The sequence below is a fragment of the Spermophilus citellus genome, assembly GCF_964194105.1.
Source record: "Spermophilus citellus genome assembly, chromosome: 5".
Classification (NCBI taxonomy): domain Eukaryota; kingdom Metazoa; phylum Chordata; class Mammalia; order Rodentia; family Sciuridae; genus Spermophilus; species Spermophilus citellus.
The window spans coordinates 167,494,884-167,521,842 of NC_138186.1; the positions used below are offsets into that span (position 1 = coordinate 167,494,884).

Here is a 26,959-nt window from a genome sequence, read left to right on the forward strand (position 1 = left end):
TCAAAAGATGCAAATCAGGAAGGAACATTTGGGCATGTGTGTCCATGGCTCAGGGTGGTGGATATGTGCTGACCATCACATGGTCTAATTTGGCTGGATTTTGATATATGCAATGGAAAGTAACAGTAGCAGGTAAGGCTGTTGAGATATGCTAGGTGAAAACCATTTTATTTTCTTAGCTTCAGGGAAATGCTGATGATTTGAGAAATATATTTTTGTAACCATATATGGGGGCAGTTGTCTGATGGATTCTGTGTACACACAGGTGGGTGTAAGGACGGGTTGGGAAGGGAGAGCATTCTGAAGCTGTTGTGATATTGCCTGTGGAGTCAATTAAAGCTTGTAGTCTGGTGTCTTATCATCTGCTCTGTTGACATTTTGGGAAAATAATTACTTGTTGTAGGGTGTGTCCTGTGCATTGGAGGATGTTTAGCAGAGTTGCTGGCTTCTGCCCACCATGTGCTGTTAAATTTTACTTCCTTCCATTTTAATAACCAAAAATATCTCCAGGCAGTGCCAGTAACATTTCTGGTGGTTGATACACAGAAATACTGAAGCCACCAGCACCTATTCAAAGACTAGATTGTAATTAGGCATTATCATTTTAAGTGGATTTTTTTCCTTTTGTGTTTTATAAAATGTTAAAGAATGACAAGTACAAATAAAAATGAAAATAACATAATTCCCTCTGTATTCAGTGATTTCTTTTGCTAACTAAAAGTGATTGTAATGTGTTGTGGTAGTTAATGTCTGTGTGATGATGAATGTAGCATTCCTTTTTAAATGCAGTAAGTAATGTATGATTTGCTTCATTTTGTGTCCATCGTGACTTTGCACTCTTCAGAATGACGCACTAGAGCTCTGCAACAGAATAAGTGATGCCATTGACCGAGTAGACCACATGTTCACCTCCGAGTTTGATGCCGAAGTTGATGAATCTGAATCTGTCACCTTGCAGCAATATTACCGAGAAGCAATGATTCAGGGGTACAATTTTGGGTTCGAGGTAGGTAAAATAAGAGGAACAATGTAGTACACGTTGGTAACTGCTTTGTAAGTTACTTACAGAAGTATTAAGACTCATTTAACAACAAACTTTATTTGTTGTAATCATAGTTTAGCCAAGAATATTACTGTACGTTGCTGCCAAATATTGGAAATTTTAGTTGACTTTTAAATTGTTAGATAATTGCCTGGTTTTTATTTTGTTTTAACAGCTTTCTAGTACATTTTAATGTTAAGAGATGTTTAATATCATAAACACATACTTCTTAATATAAGCTTATGAATAAAGCCTTTATGATACTTCATTTTTAGACACTAATTCTTCATGCAGTTCAGAATATAAAGATTTAATTGGATTTTACTTTTTGGTTTTAGATAATGACATTTTTAGCAGACATGACATTATAGTGTGTAGGCATTACTATAATAAATTTTTTTATAATTTTGATATACTTGAAATCTTCTTACAGTACCATAAAGAAGTTGTTCGTTTGATGTCTGGAGAGTTCAGACAGAAGATAGGAGACAAATACATAAGCTTTGCCCGGAAATGGATGAATTATGTCCTGACTAAATGTGAGAGTGGTAGAGGTACAAGACCCAGGTAATGTCCCAGAAGCATGCCTTCTGCATGAGTCGTTTAGGGTTGGTGGTATTTTGTTCCTATATGGTATATGAAGTTTTGGAGCAGGTGGTGTAACAAGGAGGATTCTAAACTTGATAGTGATCAGCTTTTTTTTGTTGTTGTTGTTGTTTTACTGAATATATATACTTAGGCTGCATGCCTAAGTGGTGCACGCCGATAATCCCAGCAGCTCAGGAGGCTGAGGCAGGAGAATCGAAGAGTTCAAAGCCAGCCTCAGCAACAGTGAGGCATTAAGCAACTCAGTGAGACCCTGTCTCTAAATAAAATACAAAATAGGGCTGGGGATGTGGCTCAGTGGTCTAGTGCCCCTGAGTTCAATCCCTGATTACCTACCCTACCCACAAAGAAAAGAAAATCTATACTTAGGAAACCTGTTAACTATTAGAAAACTTTTACTATAAACTTACTCAACACAGGCATTTGTATAAATATAAAACATGTATTTTGTTCTAAAGAGTAATTTTCCAGTTATATTACTTTCCATTATCATGTAATATGAGACTGCTGTAGCATTTCCTTGGTGGGTTTGTGATTATTGAACATTTTCATGTGACAGGTGGGCAACTCAAGGATTTGATTTTCTGCAAGCCATTGAACCTGCCTTTATTTCAGCTCTGCCAGAAGATGACTTCTTGGTATGGAATATTCTATAATTTTCTTTCATTAAGAAACAAATTGAGGGGCTGTAGCTGTAGCTCAGTGGTAGAGCGCTTACCTAGCATGCATGAGGCACTGGGTTTGATCCTTAGCACCACATAAAAAAATAAGTAAATAAAATAAAGGTATTTTTTCATCTACAACTACAAAGAAAAAAAATTAAAAAAAAAAGAAAGAAGTCAATCACTCTCTATTCTCTTGTTTATGTGTTTTCATATATAAATATGGTTCTTGGAACACTCTAAATAGCATAGCAAGATCTTAAATGCTTTTATTTTTAATCACAATAGGGTTAAATTAAATCATTATCTGGTATCCAGTTGTTTGTAAACCCTGGTACTTCTAAAATATTAGTTTCTGCATTTTATAAACTGAGTAAGGATTAGCTATTTCACTTCAATGTAATGCTCGAGTTAAGTATTATCACTGTTCTGATAAATTCCATCAGATTTAAAATGTTCTTTAAAATGTGAATTTGTTTATTTTATCTTCCCAGTGATAGAGTTGGTTACATGAGAAGTCCTTTGCTTATGTGTATCAATGCATCATGGGCAATTGACTGCTAATTTGTGCTTATTTATAAAAATGGAATTTTGTACTATATTCTTTTACATTTCATTTGTGTTTAATTTGTGATTAAACCTATTTTTTAAAATTAATTAAAAATATTTACTCAAAGTAGCATGTCTCTTAAATATACTGGAAACCTAACTTGTACTGCTGATGTAATGCAGGCTCTGCTTGCCGTCTCTTCTCTTTCCTATTTCCCTTTGGTTTCTAGAGCCTACAAGCCTTGATGAACGAATGCATCGGCCACGTCATAGGAAAGCCACACAGTCCTGTTACAGGTTTGTACCTTGGTAAGACAGCTGTTCCAGCATTTCTCCTGGAGCCTACTGGTTGGGATAAGAGCAGGTCATCTTGTGAGACCTTTTAAGAGTATTTAGGGAAATGACAGTGAAAGAGATAGAAATGAGGTATATATTTAGAGAATTCCACATTAATTGTTCTAAATCCCATAGGAAGATTAAAATATCAACACAAGGCTGTTTCCTGCTAGTCAGCAAGGTGAAAGTACCTTCTTTTTTAAAAAAAATATATCAATACTACCATTCTACTCTTCCTTTTAAAATCTTTGCTCATGGGGAGGAAAGATTGAAAAGGTCAAAAGACACTGCAGGTGGGTGAATAACTTCTCTTCCCCTTTCCCTTATCTTTGGAAAAGAGTGGCAACCATTTTTCTCCACAAGTTTTCCTAGGAACCCATTTCCCCATTCTTTGGTAGTAAATTCTGATTTGTTTTTACTTTTTTTTTTTTTTTTTAAGAATAAGTAATGTTATGGCACAGTATACATTACTTTAACTACAGTTTTCAATTATTGTTAGGCTAGATAGTTTTACAGTATATGTTGAAACTTTAAAAACAAAATATCAAGAAGAGACTAATAAGTATCATGTTATTCTTGATACAGTCTGAATAAAACAAAAGTATATTTGCATATAAGCACCCAAAAGTGAAAACCCAAAACTTTTATACAATTTAAATCACACAAAAATAATTTATAAATGTAAATTTTTGAACATGAACTGTATTTCTTAAAGGGTACTTGCTAGCTTCAGAAAATTTAGTATAAGAACAAGTGTTAATCATTGATTGTTAAACTTTGAGACTCATTTATTTTATACAAACTCTTTCTACCAAGACTATTGTAAAAATGGGGATTATTTTTTGTAAGATTATTTGAGCTGTATACAAAGCCCACTGTGTTCCCATCAAACTGGCTTAAGCCTGTAATCATAAATAGAGTTTGATTTTCTGATCTCTTAAAATATTTTTCTAAGAATCCATATTCAGTAATTCAGTATACATATCTTCTTTAAAATATTTTATTGCGTAAGCAGTATTTTCTTTGTAAAGCAATTATAACAAAAAAAATATGTAGAAAAATGGAGAGGACATACATTAAGGAAAATTTTTGATGTAGGAAAAATTATAAAAGACAAGAAAAATACTCACATTGCCATAATGCAAAGGTGATCACCAGTAGTATTTGAGTCCATGATCTTTGAATATGCCTGTCACTTCAAACTGTTGGTGGGACAGTTAATAGTGCCTGCTGTAGGCTCAAGTTGTCCTTTGTCCCCTCAGCCACTATGGGATGGTAAAACTGAACTCAGAGTCAGATTGCCTGACAGCAAGTGACCTGGGCCTCATTTAACATCTTTGAGTCTCCCCTTGTAATGTGTAAAATGGGCTGCTAACAAGGAGTAAATAAGGTAATAATATTTTGTAAACACTCTAGTGTCCCGTACACAGTGAGAGTTGTCTTTTGGTTTTGTGTTCTTCTCTGACAAGGAAAACTAATGAAATTGAGCGCACATCAGCTGTCATGTTGCTGCTGCTGCTTGCTTTCTTCCTCTTGTGCTGTAAGCTGCAGCTAATGACAGTAGCCTCACGTGCAGCCTTCTACGTTTTCTCTTTATTCATGCACCTGCACAGACACATTCCACCCTACCTTTCTCTGCTCACATAATCATACAAGCATCTATAGGGCTGTTTTCCTGCATTTATTGTATACAAATGTGTTCATCTTGGATATTAGTCTCTCCTTTTTTTGCATCTGACAATGTAGAAATAATTCCATGTCAACAGGTTCAGATCTAATTCATCTTCTGGCCACACTGCAGACATCGTGGTTGTACTAAATTCTTTCACTACTCTATGGGCTTGTCTTTATTTTGGCCATGAAAACATCTCTATGATAAATGTTGACCTCTAGTGAAATTTGAACATCTACTTTATATTTATTGGCCATTTGGGTTTTCTTCCCAATGAAATGTCAGTTTCACAGCATTAAACAAATAAATAAACATGCTTACACTCTTAAAATAAATGTTTTGTTTCGTGTATGAAGAATATTAAACGTGTGTGTGCATGCCTGCTCTTTTTAAAACAGAATGTCTATACCTTCATGGGAAAATGTTGTAGTGGTTCTTGATTAAGTACTTCCCAGTCTTTGCTGAATTAATGACATCATCCTTATCAAATTGTTTCTTTTTTCCTTTTTTAAAAAAATATTTGTTCTTAAGTTTTAGGTGGACACAATATCTTTATTTTATATTTATGTGGTGCTAAGGATCAAACACAGTGCCTTGTGCATGGTAGGCGAGCCTCCACCACTGCACAACCCAGCCCCGTTTTTTTTGTCCTTTTCACCTTTGTTATTTATTTGAGTTTCTTTGACTCGATATTGGAATAATTGAGATAAGGAACCAAACTCAGATTTCCTGGCTTTCTGCTAATAGTTGCTTGGTTTTTGTTCTGCAATTTTTACAAGGGAATTTTAGATCTCTCTGAGTTTGCTACCACTTCTCCTGTGTAATGTTATTAAAAGGAAGGAAACAAAACCATGAAGGAAGAAAGAGGATTCCCATTTCAGTTGAAATTATCAGTGTGAAGAGAAAATATGACATAGAAAAACAAACCTTGAAGGGTGAAATCAGATAGTTAAAAGTAAAGGGCTGGGGATGTGCTCAGTGGTAGAGCGCTTGCCCAGCATGCACGAGGCCCTGAGTTCAGTCTCCAGCAGGGGTGAAGCAGGGTGAGTAGAACTGAGAGGAAAGCGTGAGGATGGACAGATTATAACACGTCCATTCCTGTTTACATATAGTTGTTGGGAAAATGGAATGCTCAGCATTTTTATAATCACTAGATAAAATCTCTAAAGTTTTCTTTTTAAATTTTATCTGTATTTAACTTTTACTATAATATTTAAAAGAAAAAGAGAACATACTCTGGAAAAAAGAACAGTTAAATTATACTCCATCTACTTGGTTTGTCTTAAAGGAATCAAATAAAACTTCATGTACTCAAGAATGTGACAGTGACTCCCCCAGTGTAGGACCTGTTGAAATATTTGCATGACCAGATCTTTTTAAGTGTAGATAGCATAGAGAATTACTTTATATTAGAGAAGTGCCACATTTTCATCTACCTCTAAAGTGAGTGTGATCATTTGTTTGTTCAGTATACATCTTTTAAAAATTGGTTTTGGTGAAAAAAATTTGTGTGTTTAATATAGCTTTTTTAACTTTTAAAAATGATATATTTGTAATTAAGTTTTTACTCTTGAATGGTTTTACTTTGGTCACTGACAAGATTAAGAGACATTCCCTCTATATTTAATAATTGTCTGGTGTGTCAGTTTTCTATTGACCACTTTAACAAATCGCATTTGTTGCCATTTCCATTGGCAGCTATTCATCGGAACAGCCCCCGTCCTGTGAAGGTACCTCGATGCCATAGTGACCCTCCTAACCCACATCTAATTATCCCAACGCCAGAGGGATTCAGGTATTTGGTGTTCCTCCAGTCGTTTCTTTTATGGCTTCTTCTCTGGTGTGCATGGCGATGCTCTGGAAACAACTGTTTGCTTGCCCTGAGAGCTAAATGTTTTTCTGTCTTCTCCATATGCTCTTAAAAGCTCTTATTTGTGTTATCTTGAAGTCATACCACAGAGCCTTAGTTGCAAACAAGAAAGACATGCAAATTTAAAACAGGCCTGTACTTTAAAGATAACTGAATTTCTCAGCTTCTTTATAACCTCAAGCTACTAAGTGTATTCTGGCCTTGGAATAATTCTTTCTTTTTCTGTCTTTGAAAAATTACCTTAGGTAAACAAATTTAAGTTTGCGTAGCATAGTAAACATTTGGAAAACAGTACTGAACATCTCTGTAAAAGTGGAGAAAGCTGGAATGACCTTTCCGGTCTTGGCTAATTATGAAGCAGCTGAGCACTGAAGTGAGTTCAGGAGCAAGTACATTCACAGGGATGTCCTTGAATGTGGTGGCATTTCTGCGTCTTGAGGTAGTGAGCATCCTGTCTCCCCTGTGTGGTCACTTTCATAAGTTAATTTCATTTGACAGGATTTGCTAAATAAGGACCACATTGTTTTTTAAAAAACCTTTGAAATTAGTCTTTTTTTCCCATACATGAATCTCAAACAGCATTTTGTATTTTTAAATATTTTTCACTTCTCCTCATGTTTTATTTTTAATTAAAAGCCATTTGCAAGTCCATCCGCTTTCTCACCTGTGTTCCTGAAGCTTTTCTTCTCGTCTTAGCGCTCGGAGCGTGACTTCGGATGGGCGGAGCCATGGCAGCCCAGCTGCTGCTCCTGTTGCTGCCACTGCCACCACTACCACCGGCCGCCTGGCTCCCTGTGGTAGCGACTCTGTGCCACTCAAACCCATCAGCAGTGCCCCTGATACCAGGTAGTCTCATTCCATCAGCGCATGTGTCCTTGCCATCCCTCATGTGTCCTTCTACAGGGACCTTAGCTTTAGGATACCTCATGGGAACCACGGGCTTCCTTCCTCTAGTACTTGAGTGGTGCTCAGGGTCTTTTGTGGTTGTCACAGTCCCAGACTCTGGCACCAGCCAGCCAGGTGGACCGTGTGCCTGATACTGATGTTTCTTTGGATTCGGTATTAGCCAAAATGACCATAGAGGATCAGAGGGAAGAATCTGGGCACAGTAGAAGGGGACATGACACTGCCTTTCCCTGGTAGTCACAGCATAGTACAGAGATGGCATCCTGTCAATGGCATTAGGCAATGAATTTTTTAAGAAGTATCAATTTCTGACCTAATTTCCTAATTTTAAATAATTGTTGATTAGAAATAGTTATACAAAAGTGGGAAAATGAGTTGATGGTGTTTGGAGAATAGATGATTATTAGAGCATTCAGATGTGGCAAGCTTCAGAAAGATTTAAGTCTCTTGCATTAGTCTTTTGTATAAGGAGGGACTCCCAGTCTCTTCCATTCTAGCTATTTCCTGGCAGAGGAGTTTATCAAGTTCTTGTGATTTATTTAATGAAGGACTCTGCGTCTCTGAATTCCTCTGCTATACTTGGGTAGAAAGACAGGATGCTGTCAATATCCCGTCTTCTGGTAAGGAAGGTGACGTACAAAACTATTTGGGTTGAGGGTGAGTTGACCAAGAGATGAAATGTAGTGGAACTCTACAGTCTTCAGCTCTTAGGGGAAAAAGATTCACATCATAGTGGGCAGATAGATGACTTATGACTTTAGGATTTAAAGCCTTTAAAAATGAAAAGTTTTTGCATTTTAACAAGTTTAAAATTTCTACAAATGTTTCCAGTCTTCTCATTAAATAATTAATGCTCCTAATTTTAGTAATAAATGTAACCTAAAAACCTAAATAACCTAAAAATATAAGTGTTTTACAGCTTAAGAAGTCAACTAAAAAATTAACAATTAACATTGAACCAGATTCTCATTTATCCTCGTTTTGTTTTGAGCACTTTATGGTGCACACATGCTTCCATATCCCGTGGTGGCTGCTGAGACTGTTGTTTTTACAAATGCAGTGCAGAGTCAAGGCAGGTGAATCTGCACCAGACAGTGGCTGGGAATGTTGAGCAGACTGGTGCTGGCTCCCACACTCACTGCGTCCTCCTTCACAGGAGGCCTCTCCAGAACTGGAAAGAGAAAAGAATATTTCACTTGTTAAAAGTCAGTCTCAAAAGTCTCCACAGAACTGAGGCTTAAGGCATTTATTTATATTTTACTATAGGAGTTAAATACGTGCAATTGGCCTTTCTGTGCATTCAGTCTTGATGGTTTGCATAAGCAGTTTTGTTTTTTTTTTTTTTTTTTGGCATGTCACAAATAATATTTCATAAGTATTTGTGTTCAGTTTTTATATACTTGGACAATTCTTAACATCCAAGAATTTTAATAGCATCATAATATGTTATCTTGAAATTCATTATTTTTACAAATGAGCAAAGTTTGCTTTAGGATAGTATGTATGAGGGTAGTTAAAAGAGCAAAACCACGCAAAGATGTGAGGCGTGGTCAGGAGACTCCCACTGCTCACTTTCACGGGGAGCCTCGGTGATCCTAGTGGTCCTGGGAGGTAGACCACAGAGCTGCTGTGGATTGGCTCACTGCTTCGGAGGCTCACCGGCCATAGGTGAGAGCCCAAGGCACAGAATGCCCCGAGTTTGTGAAGAGTGCCACGGGGAGGCAGTGACACTGATGACTTCAGCTCTCAGCCCACAGTGGGTAGCCTTTGCCTGACTTAGAGAATCAGTAACCCAAATTGAATTTCACCTGACCTTGCAGTGTTTTAGGGCATTTTTCATTGATTTTGCCCTAACAAATACCTATTCTGGGCTTCACTTCTCATCATTGTGCATAAAAAATGTTTTCGCTGTGGTGGATTTGCTGGAGCAGCTCCTGCTGATTCCCAGGAGCTGATTGTTAATTGTCTAGCGTTTTATAATGGTTATAACTCTGTGGAAATTGATAAATTCCACGGCCTACCTCCTACCTTCTCAGGTCCCACCCCACAGGTAGTTGTTAAACATTCCCAGATACACCACTAGGGAAAGTGTGTGTTCTTGCTTTTTACCTTTGCAAAATTCTCTGAAGGCCTTGGGACCGACTTATTTTGCCTGTAGGAATCAGGAAGGTAAAGGCATTGGGTGACCCTCCATGGTCTCAGACTGTGGCACTGCTGATAAGTGGATGTCCTCCTTCACTTCAGCACCCGTGGTTTGGGACTACATGGCAGAGAAATTGTCACCCTCTTTCTTTTTTAACAAATACTACACTAGGTTTGAAGATTTAAGGAAACATAAAAATGTATATATTTCATAATTTTCCTAATGGTCTGTGTTGTCAACTACTTAGTGTTTAATGAAAAGAGCATAAATGCTACCATACTTCATTATATCATTCACTTAAAAATACACACCCAGTAACCTTTTTAATCAACTAATGCCATATTTATTTTGGATTCTTTAATTTTTGTATTGCAGTTTTAACACTTCCTTTATAATTAATCCTGGTTTTTACTCCTTATGGGTTCATTCTGGTTGCTGAATATTACTCTGGTTACTTTGTTCTGGAAAAGCAACTAATTAACTTTGTTCTATTTAATATATTAAGCTTCCTGCTCTTGTACTTTTGCTTTGCTAATACTGCTTGAGAAGAAAGCATTAGGTATTCCCTTCCATTTTCTTACCATTTAGAGGTTTGGAATCTTTTGAACTATGTAATAATTTTAGTACATTAAGTATGGTTGAGTAAATAAATATAATTTAATGGAAACCTTGAACATTAGCTATATTTGCCATATTTTTACCTTACCTGGGCTTAAACTAGGGAGCTTCCCATGCCTGTCAGTCATACTTAAGTTAACCCATCTTATGTCCTGTGTTAATGTAAAACAGGACATTCTGCAGGCAGGAACTGTGGGTCTGGCCTGCTGTTTGTGGAGGGATAATAGTGGAGCTCTCTTTGGCTCCAGAATTTTCCTCACAGCCTGTAAGGGGACCTTTTCTCAGTGACAGCTCTGTTCTTTTGGGTGGCAGTTCTTGTGGGACTGTCCTGTGCATTGTCCTTTGCCCACTAGATGCCAACTGTACTCTCCCATGACAGTCCAGCGTGTCTCCAGACACTGCCATTGTCCTTTGGGGGGCAACATTTTCCCCATTTGAGAATCAAGGCTCCAGAAGAATCTCACAGATCTTTCATTTTAAGTTCCATTGAATTGATAGTTCAGTTGTTTAAAAAAATATTAAAACAGGGGTTCCAGCGTCCCTGAAAATGATCGACTGGCTTCCATAGCTGCTGAATTGCAGTTTAGGTCTCTGAGTCGTCACTCAAGCCCCACAGAGGAGCGAGACGGTAAGTGTTTAAAGGTGTCAACCACATTCTCTACCTGCCTAGTGATTTGTCTCAGTCAGTACCTATTGTTAACACCTGTAAAGAGGAAGAAAGGGTCAGGAGCATTAGGCTCTATGAGAAGATTGGTGCTCAACACCCTGACTTTTCATATAGATGCCTCTATTTAGCTGGCTATGCATATTCTGAGACTACTTTTTGCTTTTTTTTTTAATCAGTATTGCTGATATTTTAATTGTTGGGTACTCCTATTCACTTTAAAAAATATCAAAGTGATACTGCACTTGTTGATGATACGCTGAAATTTTATTCCAATGCAGCCCTCAGTGTCTCTGCCCAGCAACATGTTACTATTCCTGTTGCATCAGGACAGGGTTTCTGAAACCAGCCTCTTGAATGGAGTCCCCAGGAATGCAGGACCCATATAGTGTTCTTTTCTGTTATTCATAGGAAGTAGTTAAAAAACCTGATAGCAACTTATGAGTTTGGTACAATTTTCTAGAATTGATTATAGAAATAGTTTCTGGCACCCACATCAAGCACATTAGGAATTGATCACCAGAAAGGATGGCCAGAGAGTAACCATGGCCACTCACTGTTTCAGTCTTCCCTCAAGTATATTTATTTTATAAATCTTTAAATTGTATTAAAAAAATACTTTTTGCAGAACCAGCATATCCAAGAGGTGATTCAAGTGGGTCAACAAGAAGAAGTTGGGAACTTCGGACACTTATTAGCCAGACCAAAGGTAAAAGGACATTGAACTTAAAAATGTTTTCTAAGAGTGAGATGATTAGTTCCAATTTAAAATTGTCTTAGCATGCTGTGGGCACCAAGGCACATGCCTATAATCCCAGTGACTTGGAAAGCTAACCAAGAGGATCACCAAGAGGCTAACCAAGAGGATCAAGGCCAGCCTGGACAACTTAGTGAGGTCCTGTTTCAAAAATTTTTTTTAAAGGTGGGATTGGGGGAAGGACATGTGGCTCAGTGGTACACTGTGGTTCAATCCCCAGTACGAAAAAAAAAATTTTTTTGTTTTAACTTCTAAATTATTGGACCTTTTACATTAATATTTTGTGATCTCATTTATACTTCTGACATCAGTTCCCATTGTTAATTGTTTGTGGATGTTTCCTATTTAGCAGATTACAAGCTTTTTATATTCTTAAGCAGCTTAGTATAATTAGCTGTTTATATTGAAAAGTTGAGGGGAAAAAACTGAAATGAAGTAGGTGATCAATCAGTATTAATCAGAAATGTGAATAGCAGAAAATTCACTGTCAAGCATTTTATGATCAACAGAATGCTTTCATGTATTTTTTGTCACAGCTGTCTTGAGCATTATACAGAATAGATGTTTCTCCCATTTCATAAATGATAACAGATTCTGAAAGACCTCATAATTTGGCCAAGGTAGTAAATGATACAGCTGGGATTAGAATACACTTCTGTCTTTAAGGCCAGAGCTCTCCCCAGCACAGCATCCCTTTGAACTATGTATGACCAATCAGAAGAGTATTTGTCCCCAGGACCTATAGAGGTTAGGAAGGAGGAGACTGACCTGACTTTTTTTTTTTTTTCTTTCTTTCTTTTTTTTTTTTTTTTTATGGTGCTGGGGATTGAACCAAGGTCCTTAGAATTCGAGGCAAGCACTCTACCAACTGAGCTATATCCCCAGCCCTGACCTGACTCTTGAGGGAAGACAAGTCTATAACAAAGCAAGAGGCAAAATACAGAGAAAAACATACCTTGAGGCTTGAGAGCTGCAGAATGGTCCAGTGGGACCAGACTGACAGGTTTGGATGTAAATGCAGGTGAAATCGGAGGGGTGAGATCTTTAGTGATCTAAGAGGTGGTGGGCAGCTCTCAAAGACTCTTGTGCAGCTGGTATATTTGGTTAAAGGGGGGATGGGATTAGAAAACACTATGCAATAGATTATCCTGCTAGCCTGAATTGGGGAGATCAGTTAGAATGCCCGTTCAAGTGATTCAGTATTAATAATATTTATTGGACTAAGGTGGGCTTCAGAAAGGGAATGGCAGTAGGAAAAAGCTTTGGTGCCATATTTGACAGGCCTGGTGACAGATTACGTGTATGTCTAGGATTTAGGTAGGGGAGACATCCTAGGCTTGATCCTGATGTGGGGTCTGTTCATGTCTCCCCCAGAGTCCAGATCTTTGCTGTGCTTTTCAAAACAATTTATGGTAAAGTAAACTTGGGAACCACTGGGACTGTTCCCCTTGGGAGAGCTACTGTAATTCATATTTACATATTCAAGACTAAGAAATCTTGAAAGAGTAAAGTAAACAGCAATTTGGTGTGTTCCATAAATCTTTCAGTCTCACAGATCTGGAGCATGTGGTAGGAGAAGAAAAGAGGAAGGGCTAAAACAAAAAGACCTAGAAAAGTGAAACTGGGTCTCAATTCTGCAGGACCTTGAATCCTGTTTAAAGGAACTTAGATTTTTGGTTAGCAGATAATGGGGAACTGAAATATAAACTGATGTAGGAAAGTAACTTGGTAAGTTTTTCTGTTTGCTAAGGTGCTGGCCAGCAGGAGGGTGGGCTGGAGATGTACTTCTAACAAGCATGGGGTTTATTTAGTGTGTCTTGTCATGGAGAGACACTCTCTGCAGGCCTTCCATTCACCTGCTGTTTTCTGAGTATGACGACATGCTGATGTTTGTTGCTCCATTGTCATTGGTATTTACTGGAAATTGACTTGGTTGTAGTGGCTAGGACCGATGAGTTTGTGGGTCTCTCTGCAGATTCTGCTTCTAAACAAGGACCCATAGAAGCTATCCAGAAATCAGTCCGATTGTTTGAAGAAAAGCGGTATCGAGAAATGAGGAGAAAAAATATCATTGGTCAAGTTTGTGATACCCCTAAATCCTATGATAATGTCATGCATGTTGGCTTGAGGAAGGTGACCTTCAAATGGCAAAGAGGAAACAAAATTGGTAAGGAAAATAAGGAAGGTGGAGTGAAAATAGTCTCTGTTCAATGTGTCCATCTGTCAGGTAATTAACTCTTGAGGGGCAGACACAGTTGTGAAAGAGGACTCCAGGCCTCAGGGAACTTGGGTAGTACCTGGCACAGTCAAGTACTTTACAGAGTTTGTCATTCTCCATCTAATTCAGCTGTAAATCCCTATATTTTGACATCCCAGAGGGGACACAAGAGAATACCTGCCCCCATGCTCCTGGCCCTTGTAGCAGTCAGGTTAAACGGGGCCTGTGTGCTCCTGACCACTAGCTTCCACCCCAACACAGATCTCCTTGTGAGGCATGAGAGCTCAGAGGTGTGAGCCACTCATCACTTGTCTGATGTCTCTTTGGAAGTTTCCTGAAGCCAGTTTTTCTCTATTTAAAAATATTTACAGAGAGGACACATTGATGTCTGAGACTTCACTTATTAGGGGACATTCAAAACTATTTTGAGTTTTGCAGTAAGCAAACTCTAGTGAACATAATTGTAGATATATAAACATACATCCAGAAGTAATGGACAACATGATTGTAAGCTTCAGAGACTAAACCTGTCTGTATTAACTAGACGAGCAGCCTGTTTGTGTTGTTCGCAGGAGAAGGACAATATGGGAAGGTTTACACCTGCATCAGTGTGGACACGGGGGAGCTGATGGCCATGAAGGAGGTGAGTCAGTTGGCTCAGTGGGGCCCTTGAGTTGGATTGCTCAGCATGAGAGAGTAAAGACAAGCTTCTCCTGCTCACAGCTGACAAGTGCTATCCATGGCAAGGTGTGTAGGCCTGAGGCCCATGTCTTAGCATTGAGACAGTCAGGACCAACTCGACAGCTGAGCTAACATAATGACGTGGGGTATAAAGGTGCTGAAGATTCCAGTGAGGATGGGGAGAGAGTCTGTCAAGACCACGCAGGTATGAGAAGTGCCGCAGGAGGAGAAAGACCTGATGCAGGGAGCTGGGGAGAAGGTGAAATTTGTGAGGAGCGTCACGCATGGGTGGTATTTTGACAGCTGGAGGTGGATTGACAAGAGTAGGGGAAGCCCAGAGAACAGCCTGAGGGAGGGAGGGAAAAGGCTTGTTGCCGACGGAGGGGACCTGTCATGGCTGGGAAGGTGGATGGGCTGAGGGTGAGATCGGAGGTTTGACCCGCAGGGTCCCAGCCACTTTGCCAGTGGCTCTCCTCTTTCGAACTTGGTTGTAAACTTTTTTCCTTTTGTGTTAAATTTTTAATTGACAAATTATAACTGTGCATATTGATGGGATAGGGTGATGTTTTGATACATGTGGGTAATGGGGAATGAGTAAATGAAGCTAATTAACCTTCCTCATCATTCTTTTTGTAATTTGAAACTTGCTGTCCTGGCAGTTTTATTAATTGTACTCACCTTTTCAACCATATGGATGAACATGGAGGACATTGCACCAAGTGGAATAATACACGAGGCACAGAAACACAGTACTGCATGGTCCACCTGTGAAATCTAGAGCCGTAAACTTCATACGGGCAGAATCAGATTTGATTTTTCTGTATTGCCCCAAAGCAAAACACCAGTGATAGCTTGCTTATGGATATTTAATGTTTTGGGTGGTTATGTTCACAGTTGTAACAGTAATTCTAGCTGCTATATCCTCACTTATTCAAACACAAGCATTCTTAGTTTTCTTGAACAACAAAGGAAAGAAAATCTGTAAGTTGAGTCATATACAAAAGGACCATATGCCAGTGGGCCTGGACTATGAAAGTGTCAAAGAGACACCTTTACAGACCTCGTTGCTTAGGACATTCCTGTTTCTTGTTTGTGATGGTGTTGATAGTTATCAGCAATTTTCCTTTCACAGATTCGATTTCAACCAAATGACCATAAAACCATCAAGGAGACTGCAGACGAATTGAAGATATTTGAGGGCATCAAGCACCCCAATCTGGTTCGGTACTTTGGTGTGGAGCTGCACAGAGTAAGCCACCTTGAGTCACACTGCTTTGTGTGAGGAGTCAGTGAGGGTGCACGATGGAGTCCTGTTCTACATCACAGGTCTTCTCATTTCAGAGCACAGTAACTTTGCCTAATTATCAGGAAATCTCCATGACTTACATCATTTCTGCCTTCTCTCTGAAACTAGAGGAGTTCCTCCTAAAATGTAAGTTGTAGACTGTAGTCATCAACCCGACATTACAAAGCACTGAAACCCGTCCTGCCAGTCAGAAGGTCCTTCTGAAGCACCCCTCCACGTGACATGTGCCTGCTTTCCATTCACAGTACCTCTTTTAAGTGATACTGAATACTTGTCTCTGCTGTTCAGGAAACTTTGTAAAATGACAGAAAATTAAAACCTTACATTCATTTCCCTGGGTTTAGAGATGCACGTGTCAGGGAAGAGAGGATAACTTGGAGTGTCTTGGTGCAGAGCCAAAGCTGCCAGGGAGAGTTGAGTGTTGATCATTTCTGATGTTTTCACAAGTATGTCTACATTGGAAAAGGATGTGTTTCAGTACTTAATAGTATCTAGGAAGGCCTTGTGACTCCCTGTCTGAGATTATATGGCAGACTTGATCTTGGAGGATTATAGAAGTGCATCCCCTGTGATTTGGAGGAGGCTTTCTTACCCTGATGAGCTCTGTTAGACACATCTTCTGCACAGCGCACTCAGTGCTTGGGATGGCCAGTGTGGCGCATCACTAGGAAGAAGAGTGATTCTGGAGCACGGCCTAGGTGGTTTTCCAGACTCTTCACACTGTAAGGAACACCACAGTCAGGGCTTCATCTTATTCCTCCTGTAGGAAGAAATGTACATCTTCATGGAGTACTGTGACGAGGGCACATTAGAAGAGGTGTCAAGACTGGGGCTCCAGGAGCATGTCATCAGGCTGTATTCAAAGCAGATCACCATCGCCATCAACGTCCTCCATGAGCATGGCATAGTTCACCGTGACATTAAAGGTAATCCCCACGTGCACCCAGTGTCCACATAGTAGGTGCTCTGGAGATGCTCACTCCCATCCTCTCCTACACAGTATGTCTATTTCCACATAGATAGATCTTTACTTTAACAAACACCACATTGAGAAGTGATGTAAAACCACGTCTCCATCCCTGAGAAGAGTCTGTAGCTTCTTATCTGTTTGTTAGAGAAATCTGCTTCTCCAAAAGGAAGTTTCATGAGCTGATTTGACATAGCCTGTGTGTTTACTACATATTTGTTAACAAAGCAACCTTTCTATTTCTAGTGTATAAAATGATAGTAAATCAGAAATAGCTTTGTAAGTCAATGTACAGTTATGTCTTTGGAGGTAAGAACAGGGTTTATTTACACCAACCTCCAAATTAAAGTTCTGTTAAAGGTTAATTCGGTCATGCTGATTGGTTAGAAGTGCATTTCACTCTGGCACAAAGGGAATAGCGATCCTTTCATCTCAGATCTGTTAGTGTGGCCTTTTGTACTTAACCACACTGTGCCCCTGACTTTTTTTTTTTTTAAAGTCTAGGAGCTAATTAAAGCAGGAGAGTATTTTTTTCTCTAATTGGCACTAAAGAGTTCCATCTGTCATGTAGTCTGAGTTTAACCTAAACACACTTACTTGAGAGTTGGTGTGACTTCTGACCAGAGACCAGATGCAGTCTGTTGGACTACTTCGGATCCCACCAGAATTTGATGCATCTGAGCATAGGAGTTGTTCATGCTCACAGCATGGCTCACCCTAAGTCACCGAGCATTCCCAAGTCTTGTTGGCTGCCTGCCTCTCCACCACATGGCTTTGCTGTGGGGATTATTCTGGGCCTTTGCTTAGTTGGCCCTGTATCAGCCCCTGGCATTGCCTATTTCAGTTGTTCAGAAATCTTACCCTTGGTGCACTGTCATGTCTTGGGCGTAAAGAGAATTGCCCAAGTCCTTGAATCAGTTCTAATGCCTTATAGTTCAGCATGGCTAACGCTGAGTACATGTGCAGGATTGCAGAATCACCACTCTAGTCCACTGTGGGGACCTGAACCTTGGGAGGACTCGAGCGTTGAGGATGACTGTTAGATACCTCTCATCACATGACTGGTTACCAGTTTGGGCGTCTTTGTGTCACTTTTTGTTTAGGAGTACCATAGACACATGCTAGAGATGTGTGACTTAGTTGGAGCAATAATATCTCGTAGCCTATAGTAAAAGGCCAAGCTGCATTGAGAGGTGAGCAGTAACCCCAAGTTCCAATTATAAGTTGGTATGAGTTAGGCTTGTATATTGCTTGTAGAAATATTGGAAAATTACAGAACATTGTTTTCAGTCATATTCTAAAACATATCCTGAGGTGGCCTCAGCCACACCTCTGAAGAACCACAGCTTGTGTGCTGGTCTTTCTACGTGTCTCTTCCTCTTGTGGAGGCTGTTAATTGCATCCAACTCTAATGTTCAGGAGCTGTCACAGACATTTGTGTTTTATAATAATTTCTCAAGTATTCTGTGAGTTTTTAGTGTTAGAATCTATGCATCTTTCATTTCAAAATTTATTGGTCAGAGCTATCTATCCTGATGTTAAATTTTGTTGCTTTGTATTATTAACATTTGTGAATAAGCATCACATCTTTTTATAATTGCACGTTGTAAGTACAACTCCATAATCTTTATATTAGTTAGTTTATAAATAGTTTCTTGTAGTTTAGTTTACCACGTTAACATGCAGGTGCCAATATTGTGTTTCAGAGGCTGATTAATGACTGCTTATTTCTTGTTAGGTGCCAATATCTTCCTTACCTCATCTGGACTCATCAAATTGGGAGATTTTGGATGCTCAGTAAAGCTTAAAAACAATGCCCAGACCATGCCTGGTGAAGTGAATAGCACACTGGGGACAGCAGGTATGGGCCAATGGGGCTGGTCTGCACTCATTAAGTGCTGTGGGCATGGCTCCTGGGTTTCCCTTCACCCTTTCTGGTCAGCACAGACCTGCAGGGTAGGAGCAGGTTTCAGGTCATGAGGAGGACCCTCCCCCACATGCTAGGGCTTCTCCTGGAGGGCAGCTGACTGAGTAATGATCTTAACTACCCTGGGAGGATAGCTGCTTTTTCTTCTCAGAAAGACTCTTGTGTTGTTTATAGTGTTACTAAAACTATTTTAGTTGAAACAGTATTTTGATTGTTTAATGTCATAAAATTTTGTATCCTTCTTTGCAAATTCAATTTCCTGTTTTCCATGTGATTACAATTTATTTGAAAATTTGCACATTCAAAAGTTGTCCGTTAAAACAGAATTCTGTCCCTAAAAAGTCTATTCAACAAATGATTCAAAATACCTGTTTTCAGTTTCAGCATTGACATAATTCAGGAAAATAATATAGAAATATTAATTTATTGCTCGGCACTCTTAATACATAGTATTGTGTTTATAATTTATTACAATCACCATATCTGTGACTTTTAAAGCATACATGGCACCTGAAGTCATTACCCGTGCTAAAGGAGAAGGCCACGGACGTGCAGCAGACATCTGGAGTCTGGGCTGCGTTGTCATAGAGATGGTGACAGGCAAGGTAAGCAGAACCTGTACCTGGAGGAGGAGCTTCAGGAGGGCACTGTACAGGGATGGGGCAGTAGTTGTGGTTTATTATTGGTTATAAATTCTATGGACACATTTTCTGCCAGAAAACACAATTAGAGATAAAAATGTGACCTATCAAAAGACAGAATAATGTTGAGGAAAAGGACAAACTAGGAAACAAGTGTTTATAAGATACATGCTATAGAGAACACTAACAAGTGAATTTAAAGAAAGCATAAAGAAGCAAGCAGTTACAAAAAGAAACATGAAATTGAAATTTAGGTCTATGCGAAACCTGCACTTTAGTACTTACAGTAACTTTATTCATAAATGCCAAATGTTGGAAGCAACCAAGATGTCCTTCAGTGGATAAATGGGTAAACAGACTGTTACATCCCCACAGTGGGATATTATTCAGAGATCTTTAAAAATGTGCTATGAATCCTTAGAAGATAGAGGAACCTTAGTTGCATCTGGCCAAGTGAAGAAAGGTGGTAATCTGAAAAGGCTGCTTACTGTATGATTCCATCTGTGTGACATTCTGCAAGAGGTAGAACTGTAGACATCAAGAACATCAGTGGTTGAAGCACACGGACATGGAGGACAGGTATTTTCAGGGTTGCAAAACCATTGTGTGGGATGGTGGTGATGGATACATGCCATTGTGCATGTGCCCAAACCCACAGACTCCACAGCACAGAGTGTGAGTCCTGATGTGAACTATGGACTTTGATGAACAATAATTCGTGGATGTTGGCCTATCAGTTGTGACAAATAGACCACACGAATGCAAGATGTGGATAACAGGAAACTGGAGGGGTGGGGAATTGGGTGAGAACTTCGTATTTTCCGAGGGAGTTTTCTGTAAACTTAAATTACTCTGGAAAAAAATAAGCCTGTTAATTAAAAAAAAAAGAAAAAGAAAGAAAGAAAGAAACATGAAATGTTGAGCTTCATCAGAATTACATATTTAAAAGTAGAATTTTATTTTTTACTTAGCACATGAGTGACATTTTAAAAGATAGAATACTTGCTTTTGGGGTATAAGGAAATTGACATATATTGTGGTCAAAAATGCAGAATACTCTGGGAAACAGCATCTGTCAGAATTAAATTGCATACCCTCAAATCAAGAAATTTTTCCTTCTGAAAATTTAGCTTCTGATGAAGATACTACTGAGGAGTAATTATAAAAATGTATAGTATAGACATGTACACAAGAGTGTCTGGCTGTCTAGCATCACTTATACAGAAGAAACACTAGCAAGCTCTTAAGTATTCTTAGGAAACTAGTTAAATCATTATCCAGCTATACTTGCAGCTGTGGAAAAAGAACACACCTTGCAAGTGCTCAGCAAATATTTGCTGATGTTACCTCTGATAGCGTTAAGGAAGATAGCCACGGTGTCCGCATTATTTTAGTCAAGCCACACAAGAACATCAAGAGTACATGTTGGAATAACCAGTCAATAGCACATAAATTAGAATGGTATAATAACTTGGTTCCTTCCCCTGTGAACCTCATTTTTCTTCTCATCATGGTAAAATAAGCTTTGCCCACACAGAGTTTTCATTATTCAACCAGGGAGCATATTAAATCCCTGTGAGAGAAATGTTGAGTTTTGTATGTTTTAGTGACTTTTGTATCATTTTACATATTACATCTTTTAGTTATGTGACAGTGGCTTCTAAATTATGCTGGACTAACAGAATATCCCAAATGGCTGGGCAAACTGCTGTCCGCCTGCGTTTAGACGAGGTTCCATTGGACGGTCACACCTGTTCCTGTACATACTGTCCCCAGCTTCTGTCGTGTTCTAGTGAGAAAGCCGAATGCTTAACGGGGATCAGGTGGCCTCAAGGCCTGAAATGTTTTCTGTTTGGTCTTTTGAGTAAAAGTTTGCTAACTTCAAATAGAGATACCAATTTTAAGATGCCTAAGATTGAGTATTTGCATTTTATATGGCCATGTAATATTAAAATCTGATGTTTTTCCCCATCTTTGTAGAGGCCTTGGCATGAATATGAACACAATTTTCAGATTATGTATAAAGTGGGAATGGGACATAAGCCCCCAATTCCTGAAAGATTAAGCCCTGAGGGAAAGGACTTTCTCTCTCACTGCCTGGAAAGTGACCCGAAGATGAGGTGGACGGCCAGCCAGCTCCTCGACCATTCTTTTGTCAAGGTCAGATCACTGATCATTATCTTCATGTTTAAATATTTAAGTTCAGTTTTGCATCTGGCATGTAAGGAAATTTGGAAACTTAAATTTTAAAATAACTGTATCTAAAATGGAAAGGAACTAAATGTCTTCTCATGTGAGGGAATTTAATGTTTTTTTTTTTTTAATTTGAAAAATGTTTATTGAGGTTCTTGATCTATTTTGGTGGCACATATTTAGGTACACCTGGGACAGTTAAATAGGATTTTAAATGGAACTAGCTCCAAGATTGGTTTCCACTGCAGTGAATGGATAGTCTGTGGCGTCAGGGATAGGTTAGGACAGCCTGATGTGAGACCTGTGGTAATGGTGTATGGCCTACTGAGCAGAAGAATTAGAGCAGTGAGTGATCTCAGTTGTTATTTTCTCTAGAAAGAAAGGCTGATAAACTAGCCTATTAGATTCCTGACCTGGTTTGGCCAGGTCAGGAATCGAGGCAGGGTGTGGCAGCCTGCATGAAGAGGCATGGAAGGCTGAGTCCACAGGTGAGGAAAACGGGGTATGGAAAAGGGCAAGAGATGGCCTGGAAAAGGAGCAGTGCAGCTTTAAGGCATGCCAGTTTTATTGTAAATGTAACATGATTAAATAACTTTTTGGAAAGATCACTCTGAAGATAAGAAACTAGTTAGGAATCTGCTGATACAGCTGAAGGATTGAGGATGGGCAATTAGCAAACTATCCACCATGTTTAAGAGTAGCATGGCTTGACTAAGGATCTGGTCGGATGTGAAATGTGAAGGGGGAACTTGGGGAGGAGTCTAGGGTGGCCCAGCTTCCTGGCTGTCAGCAGTTCATGGAAACTACCTTCACCACTGTAAAGGGCAACTGGCTAAGGGGCAGGCCAGGGACATGATGGTTTCCCCTCCAGTAAGTTAAATTCACAGCACATTTGGAACATTCACTTGTGGATTTCAGATGAGCATTTTGATGTTAGGGCTGGCACTCCAAAAGAAACTGGGCTGTGATAGAGATTTGGGAGACAGAAGTGTTGCTGGGGTGTGTGTCAGAACAGTGAGAACGAGGAGATTGGAACCCCGGAGAGCAGCACCACAGGGCTCTGTGAGGCACTCCCACTGCCGGAGAGAACCGGGAAGGAGCGGGGGTGTGGAACAGGCAGCTGGGCTAGCTGTGGGGCCTTAGGGACTAGTCATCGGGAATAGTTATTTCTTATAGAATATGTAAATAATGGATCAACATTGACCCAAGATTAGACATGTTTGAAAAAGTAACTTCAGTTCTCAGTTCCCAGGCTCTCCCTGAGAGAGGACACTCAGCACTGTCCCCAAGCATTTCCTTTCTTGTGCCTCTCCCCCTGTGTCCAGCAGGGTGCTGGCACCAGGGTGGTGGACCGGCCTTTACTGTCAGTCTCGGCTCAGGCGAGCTTGCTTGTGTGCCTGCACCTGCCTGGGCTCAGCTCTCTCCTGCTTCCTCACAGGTTTGCACAGATGAAGAGTGAAGCTCACCAGCCCGTGGCCTGGTAGTTGTGGACTTGGAGAACCCCTTGGTCACTACTGTATGTAATATTTACATAGACTGCTGAGAAGCAGTGTTCGCCTTTCAGCCTTCCAACTGAAGACTGCACAGGTGACAGGCGTCACTGCTCCCGCTGCTCCCGTTTGTCTGACGTGGCACAGGGCCTCCTGAGTGACAGTGTCCATGAGGTTAAAGAAGCTGCATGTTAAGTGCCATTACTACTGTACACGGACCACCGCCTCTGTCTCCTGTTTCTCCCGTGGTGGAGAACCGTGACATCAGTGTAGTGTTTTCACCCTTCTGGGTTCAAAAGAAGTTGTGTTGTTATCAGGTGTCCCGGACCTTATTCTGATCTCCTTTTGTTGAGTGCACTGACTGTGAAACCTTTTTGTTGTTGGCAAGCTGCAGGTTTGTTATGCAAAAGGCTGATTAATGAAATTTAAGAAAAAGGTTCTTTTTTCAATAAATGGTTTATTTTAGGAAAGCTAAGTCACACTGTCTTTTAATGGTTCACAGCTTAAGAGCCAGCAGTCAGGAGAGGGGCCTGGCATTTTCCTCAGCAGAAGGAGCACAGCCAGTGTGTTCAGCTGGACACTGGCTAGGTGTTCCTTAGGGACTGGTGTCTCCTTGCTGACCAGCAGAGGACATAGTGAAGCAACACTGATGGTATGAGGTAGCCCTTCTTAATCATATCCTACTAACCAGCAATTACAACCGAAGCTCAAGCCTAGTTACCACATGTCAGGCTCAGTTTATTTTTAAACCAAGATGTAGAGGTGCTAGGTCGTCGGTGTAAATACTGCCGGACGAGGAGAATGTATCTACATTCAGAGTGTAAACTGAATTTCAGCAGTGAACCTTCTCAAAAAGCCTAGCCTTATGTCATTGATGGTATTCTTTACTTCATTTTGCTATTAAATTTTTTTTTATAAAGATTGACCTTAAATATTCCTGAAATCTTTTCAGGTACTTGACTTGCTCCTTCCACGCAGCAGCAGCTACACTAGGCTGGCCACTCCTCCAGCATGCTTTCTGTTCCCTCCCTCCAGGGCAGTGGGTCTTTTCACCCAAGAAATTAACATCCAGAGGATTATAAAACAATTAGAATTTTGTCTAAAAGTTTTTTTACTATCCTTTTGAGCAGCAATTTATAACCTTATAACTTATTAATTTGAAGGGTATAATTCAATGGTTTTTAATGCAGTTATATAGTTGTACAATCACTATCCTAATCTGATTTTTGAGCATTTCCATCACCTCAGAAAGAGACCACATGTCCACTTGCATCACTTGCCATTCCTGCCTAACCTAAGGTCACTACTCAGCTACTTCCTGCCTCAGTATACTGGCCTCGTCCAGACAATTCTTGTAATTAGTACCTTACAATATGTTGCCTTTGTGTCTTTCTTCTTTCACATAGCTCACTTCTGAACTTATTCACATTGTAGCATGGATCCATACTTCATTCCTTTTTATTGATGATTGCTGTTCCATGGAGACGTGTAATACTTTATTTATCCATTTACTAGTCAATGGGCATTTGGGTTGCTTCTGCTTTTTGAAACATTCCCATACACAGTCTTTGTGTGGACATGTCTCCTGGGAGTAGAACTGCTGGGTTGCCCGGTAAGTCCATGCTCATCATTCTCACCGGCAGCATCTGAGGGTTCCAGCTTCTCCTGTTGGGTAATTACTGTTCTATTGAGTATGAAACAGTGTTGCATTGTGGTTTTGATTTGCTTTTTCCTAATGATGGTGAAACCTTTTCATGTGCTTGTTTGACCATTCATACAACTTCTTTGGTGGAATGTCTACTTCTTTATTTTTTGTCCCATTTTGAAATTAGCATTTTTTTTTTTTTTTTTTTTTTTTTTGGTCACTTGTTGAGTGGTAAGTGTCTTCTATCAATTCTGGCTGCAAGTTCTTTACTGGATATGTGATTTGCAGGTGGTTTTTTTCCCCTGCAGTAATTACTTGTCTTTTTATTTTCTTAATGGGTTCCTTTTTGAAGCACAGAAGTTTTTAATTTTTTTAAAGTTCCATTTACCAATTTGTTCTTTATTGCTTGTACTCTTGATGTCATATCTAAGAAATCATTGCCTTATCTAAGGTCACAAAGACACCTTTATTTTCTCTAAGAGTTTTATAGTTTTAGCTCTTAATAAAGCCTATTGTCTATTTTTAGTTAATCCGTCCTTTGGCATGTGGGTCTTTACATAACCCAGCATCATTTGTTGAAGACTGTTCTTTCTCCATTGAATTGATTTTACATCTTGTTGGAAATCAGTTCACCATAGATGTAAAATGTACATCTGGACTCTCAATTCTGTTCTATTGATCTGTATGTCTATCTTAGGTAGATGTCTCCCAGTCTTGATTACTGTAGCTTTGGGGCAAGTTTTTAAAATGGAAACTGTGAGTCCTGAAACTTCTTTCTTCTTTATTCAAAACAATTTTGACTGTTCTGAGTTATTTGCATTTTCATATAAATTTTAGGATTAGTGTGTCAATTTCTGCAAAACAAGCAAAAAACCCAGCTGGGATTTTGATAGGAATTCTATCAAACATATGATACTATTTGAGGAGTATTGTTATCTTAATTTTAAGTCTTCTAATCCACAAACAGCATCTCTCTCCATTTATTTAGGTACTTTATTTCTTTTAGCAATGCTTTGTAATTTTCAGTGTACAACTCTCAAACTTATGTTCATTCCTAAGTGTTGTATTCTTTTTCATGTTATTGTGAATGAAAATATTTCTTAATTTTACATTAAGATGTTTGTTGTTAGTATATATACGTACAGTTGATTTCTATACTGATCTTTGACCCTGTGGCTCTGCTGAACTCACTAAGTAGTCCTGCTAGCTGTCCTGTGGACTCCGGAGCGTCCTCTGCATCTGAAGTTGTGGTGCTCATAAATAAGGGCAGTCTCGCTTCTTCCTTTCACAAGAGGCTTCTCTTTTCAACTCTGCCTGGCCATGCTGGCTGACCTTCCAGTGCATCATGGAGTGACAGTGGTGAGAATGGACATTCTTGTCCTGCTTTTCATCTTAAGTAGAAATTAGTCACTAGGATTTTCACTGATACCCTTTCTCCATTTGAGGAAATTTCCTTCTCTTCCTGGTTCATTGAGAACTTTTGTAATGGTCAGATGTTAGACTTTGCCAAATGTTCTTTCTTCATATATGGAGATTATCATGTAGATTTGTCCTCAGTTTGGTTGATAAAGTGTATTGACTGATCTGTGGCTTAAGCCCTAGTCGATCCCTGCATGAGCTCCCTCTGTGTGCTGTGCCTGGGTTCGCAGGGTTTGTTGAGGACTTGGCTTCAGTGCTGCAGGAAGAAGGCCGGGCTCTGCAGTTTTCATTTCTTGCAATGCCCTGTCTGGCTCTCATGTTAATGTTGGCTTCTGACAGTGAACTGGGAAGTTTCCTCCTCTTTTTCACCAAGAGATGGTGGGAGATTGATATTGCTCACCAAACTTCTTTACATATTTGGTAAAATTCGCTAGTGAAACCAGCTGGACATAGATTTCCCTGGGCGGGGGGAGGGGGGCGGAGATTTTAAGCTATTAATTCACTCTGTGTACTTCTTAAAGGTCTCTATACTTCCTTTCATTGGTATCAGTAATTTCAGTCTTTCTAGGAATATATCCATTTTAGCCAAGTTACCTGATGATTGCCAGTTGTTTGTAGTATCTCCAGTAACATTTTTAATTTCTATA

The 26,959-nt window shown here is 39.5% G+C and overlaps 1 protein-coding gene across 6 annotated transcripts in view; it reads left to right on the plus strand.

Moving 5' to 3' along the window:
• MAP3K4 (mitogen-activated protein kinase kinase kinase 4) overlaps positions 1–24,120 on the plus strand; it is a 105,431-nt gene extending 81,311 nt beyond the window's left edge. Inside the window, exons 11-26 of one of the 6 annotated variants that reach the window (XM_081294355.1) lie at positions 845–1,006; positions 1,476–1,609; positions 2,208–2,286; positions 3,090–3,168; positions 6,566–6,662; positions 7,434–7,583; positions 10,932–11,032; positions 11,697–11,777; positions 13,801–13,992; positions 14,616–14,686; positions 15,857–15,973; positions 16,797–16,956; positions 18,736–18,858; positions 19,423–19,529; positions 21,546–21,725; positions 23,197–24,120. In XM_081294355.1, the coding sequence (XP_081150481.1) occupies positions 845–1,006; positions 1,476–1,609; positions 2,208–2,286; positions 3,090–3,168; positions 6,566–6,662; positions 7,434–7,583; positions 10,932–11,032; positions 11,697–11,777; positions 13,801–13,992; positions 14,616–14,686; positions 15,857–15,973; positions 16,797–16,956; positions 18,736–18,858; positions 19,423–19,529; positions 21,546–21,725; positions 23,197–23,217 (1,854 nt within the window). In that variant the 3' untranslated portion in view covers positions 23,218–24,120. Of the gene's footprint in view, positions 1–844; positions 1,007–1,475; positions 1,610–2,207; positions 2,287–3,089; positions 3,169–6,565; positions 6,663–7,433; positions 7,584–10,931; positions 11,033–11,696; positions 11,778–13,800; positions 13,993–14,615; positions 14,687–15,856; positions 15,974–16,065; positions 16,157–16,796; positions 16,957–18,735; positions 18,859–19,422; positions 19,530–21,545; positions 21,726–23,196 lie in introns of those variants that run through there. The other 5 variants (XM_081294351.1, XM_081294352.1, XM_081294353.1 and 2 more) reach the window with 5 other exon arrangements.
• Positions 24,121–26,959: the final 2,839 nt, after the last annotated feature.